This window comes from Rhagoletis pomonella, unplaced genomic scaffold, assembly GCF_013731165.1.
Source record: "Rhagoletis pomonella isolate Grant_MI unplaced genomic scaffold, Rhpom_1.0 Rhpom_scaffold_15610, whole genome shotgun sequence".
Taxonomy (NCBI): Eukaryota; Metazoa; Arthropoda; class Insecta; order Diptera; family Tephritidae; genus Rhagoletis; species Rhagoletis pomonella.
Window position 1 is genome coordinate 1 of NW_023474130.1, and position 3,564 is coordinate 3,564.

At 37.4% G+C, this 3,564-nt stretch overlaps 1 protein-coding gene across 1 annotated transcript; it reads left to right on the top strand.

Moving 5' to 3' along the window:
* Positions 1-781: 781 nt before the first annotated feature.
* On the top strand, positions 782-1,892 carry LOC118757235 (putative uncharacterized protein DDB_G0271606; the record flags this gene model as incomplete). Its single annotated transcript, XM_036491965.1, has 2 exons — positions 782-1,163; positions 1,615-1,892. Coding segments are annotated over 2 exons (660 nt in total), but the record flags the coding sequence as incomplete, so codon positions are not given.
* Between the last annotated feature and the right edge of the window lie 1,672 nt (positions 1,893-3,564).

The window sequence follows — 3,564 nt, forward strand, 5'->3', positions numbered from 1 at the left end:
AACGCTAAAAACGGCCCATATATATGTATATGAAAGAATACACACATGCGACGACTCTAGCCATTGTGAGTCACTCCTTTAAATTATAGTTATTTTTTTCTTATTGTATTAAAAAAATAACGTTCATAACACTTTAGTAAATATTCCGTATATTAACTTAATATATATTACAGACTAGAAGATGACTCGGTGAACTTCATATCATCTATAATTTATTTGAATTTCACTTTGATCAATTATAACAAATCTTCAAAATGCAATTCAATGAGATCACTAATACCTGTTATAGCTGATAGAAGATTCCACACATATGAGATGTGCCACGCCCCCTTTTACAAACTCATTTATATACATATATCTTTCTAAAAGTAACATTGGTAACCCTACCGAGTGGACGTGAAATTTCACATAGTGCAACAAAGTGATAAATCAATCCGAAAAAACAGTAAAAGAAAAGAAAATAATACAGTGAATATTTAACAACAATTGACACTAAGGAGTGCTTTAAAAGTTCTGAGTGAAAGTGGAGCTTGATATTTAAAATTAAAAATTTGTACCTGCGCGAGTGATAAATTCTCAAGTGAGACTCCGCCGAGTTGAAAAGAAACAAACAAAAGTGCTAGCAACAAAACAGTAGTGGATGTACAGGCAGCCTAAAAGTATGCTATGTTTTGGGCACTTCTAAGTATTGACACTACTATTTATATTTAAAAAATAAGAGATAAAAATACCCCAAAAACACTCAGTTTCAAAATGCCCTTTAATCGTACCCCTCCCAAAGGGGGGAGGGCAGGAATCATCTCAGCCACAACAACAACAGCATAGACAACAAAGGTCACAACAGCAACAAGAATCCCAACTTCCTCTGCAGCCCGAAACACCGCAAAAATCACAGACACAACAGGAAAAGCAACAGCAACAACCAGAAAAGAAAGAACAGAAACAGCAACAACAACTGACGATCTCAAGACAATCACCAAATTCGCGGAGCTCACAATGCCCCACCTCGGCCAATAGTAAAAATCCAAATATCCAGGATCAAATTGAGCTACTTCAAAAGCAATTACAATTACTGTACCAACAGCAAGCCTCAAATGATAAACCTACCCCAGGTAAGGAATGGACCACAGTAGAACCCAAAAAAAGGCCCCGAGAAAGCCCAGGTAAGCCATCAAATACAAGCAAAACTTGATAAATACTGGCTAAGCGAATCCCAGTCTAAAGAAAATAGATTTTCATCTCTTGAAATAGAAGATGATGAAGACCCAAAGCCCAAAGAAAATAATCCCAAGCCCCCACCAATCTTCGTTGATAAAGTAAGCAACATTACCCCCCTAATGAAGCTTTTATCCGAAATTGCTCCAAGTCTGTACGACTTAAAGCTCATAAGCAATGAGCAAGTTAAAATACAAGCAAAAACTCCCGAGGCCTAAAAAACAATTGTTCAGCAACTAGAGCAAAAAACACTGAGTTTTATACATACAAACCAAAACAAGAAAGAAATTTCAAAGCTATACTCAGAAATATGCACTCGTCTATTGGCACCGAAAAAATCGCTGAAGCCCTACAAAATCTCGGCCATATCCCTATTATCATTTACAATATGAAACACAGAAACACGAAAAAAACCGCTATCAATGTTCATTGTAGAGCTAAAAGCAAACCCTAACAACAAGGAAATATACGATATCAAATATCTCTTCACCACAAAGATTGTATTTGAACCCCCACGCCCAAAACGCGAAATCCCGCAATGCGCTAACTGTCAACAGTATGGACACACAAAAGCATACTGCCGTAGAAGACCGGTATGTATTAAATGCGCTGGCCCCCACTTGTCTGCAGATTGCTCGCGCAAGACAAAATCCAACGATGTTAAATGTGCTCTGTGAAGGAAATCACCCAGCAAACTATAAAGGCTGCATGGTGTACAAAAATCTGCAGAAACTTTAATACCCACCATTAAGAAGAATGGAGGACAACAATCCCAAAAGTACCAGCCAGCAGCAATCAGCTCCACTTTCACCCAATCGAGTCTCGCAACCGCCCCGAAATATACTTTCTTACTAGGGACACGATATCGAACCGAAAGTATCGATATGGTACTCATTTAAAGTATCGCTGGAAAAATATCGGGTACCCATTAATATCGGAATAAAAAGACTCGATATCGCAAATATCGATATCAAAATCCAAAAAAAAACAGAAATATCTGAAAAAGTGATTAGAAACCTCGGAGCGTATTTCGTCCATGAAAAACAGCTTCTCATAAAAACGCCCTTTGTGGCACAACATCAAGGCGCACGCAACAAATCGGAGGGGAAGCTCGGCCAAACGCTAACATAGGCTGACTTCCAAAACGTCAATTGCTTTGCATACGTACAAAGTATAAGGTTCCATAACGTCGAACAACAAAATATTGACAATGTATATTGTTCCAAAACGCAGCCGAAAAGTTTTCGAAACGCATCGCTGGAGCAATCAGCGTATCAGAAACAAAGTTGATGCTTCGTTTGTTATTGGTTAGCATTGGTGTTTTAGAAATGGAAAATTCAGAAAAATTGTTCATTGCTATATTGAATATTTAAAATATGCAATGTATATGGTTGCAATGTGTCGCAACTCTGCATATACAAACAGTTTGAATACCGCAGTATAACAGTTTCCAAACATTGTATTGATACGTTTTGGAAGTCAACCATATTTTATAAGCGTTAATGTATTATTTTTACACGCAGAGATTGAGGTGTTGACTTAAAACACCGGGACCGCGTGTTCAAATCCCGCCACATGCAATCCTAACGATAGTAAAAAAATTTCTCTTCTTTAAAGCCCAATTTATCGGGAAGAGTTGATAATCAGATAAGTCTTGAAAGCAATTTTTTCGCATTCTCTTTTGTGTTTTCTATTTGCTCCCAGACGCGTCAACTTTTATTGAATTCAAGTTCGTGGTTCTTTAAATGGGAAGTATCTGCACTCTTCCCCTTTCTTCTCACCTCCTTCGCCTTGGAACGAGCAGACTTTAAAGCAAGACTTGACGTGTCTGAAAGCTGACTTATTTGAGTTTATGACATTCGATACATACTAGCAGCCCTATTCTGTTGCCCTCACAAAAATCACCACACTCACTATTGTGAGGTTTCTGACTATTGTGAGGTTATCCCTATGCTGGCGTAAATTCGAAAGCTCATACGCTCACAATTGTGAGCCAATTTATGATGTACTAATGAGACCCTCACAAGAGAAAAACAGACGATTTTTATTGAGGAAATGTTTTGCTAATTTTCGTTCGCTATCAGTGTCTGTGTTATTGGCAGAGTTATTGCATGTTTTTTCGGCAGTTTCGGAAGAGTTAGAGCAGGCATAGGATTTAATTTCCATACAAACTTTTGCACCAAGTTGTGGATTGCAAACTGTGTGAAGTACTGGAGCTACTCCTGCTTTATTCCTTTTTGAATTCGCCTAGGAAATAAATAAAGTCAGTAATTATCAAAAAAATAAATAAATTGCAAAAAAATATTTACTTTTCCTGTTGTTCAGCATCCATCTTTTGTATTTATTTTA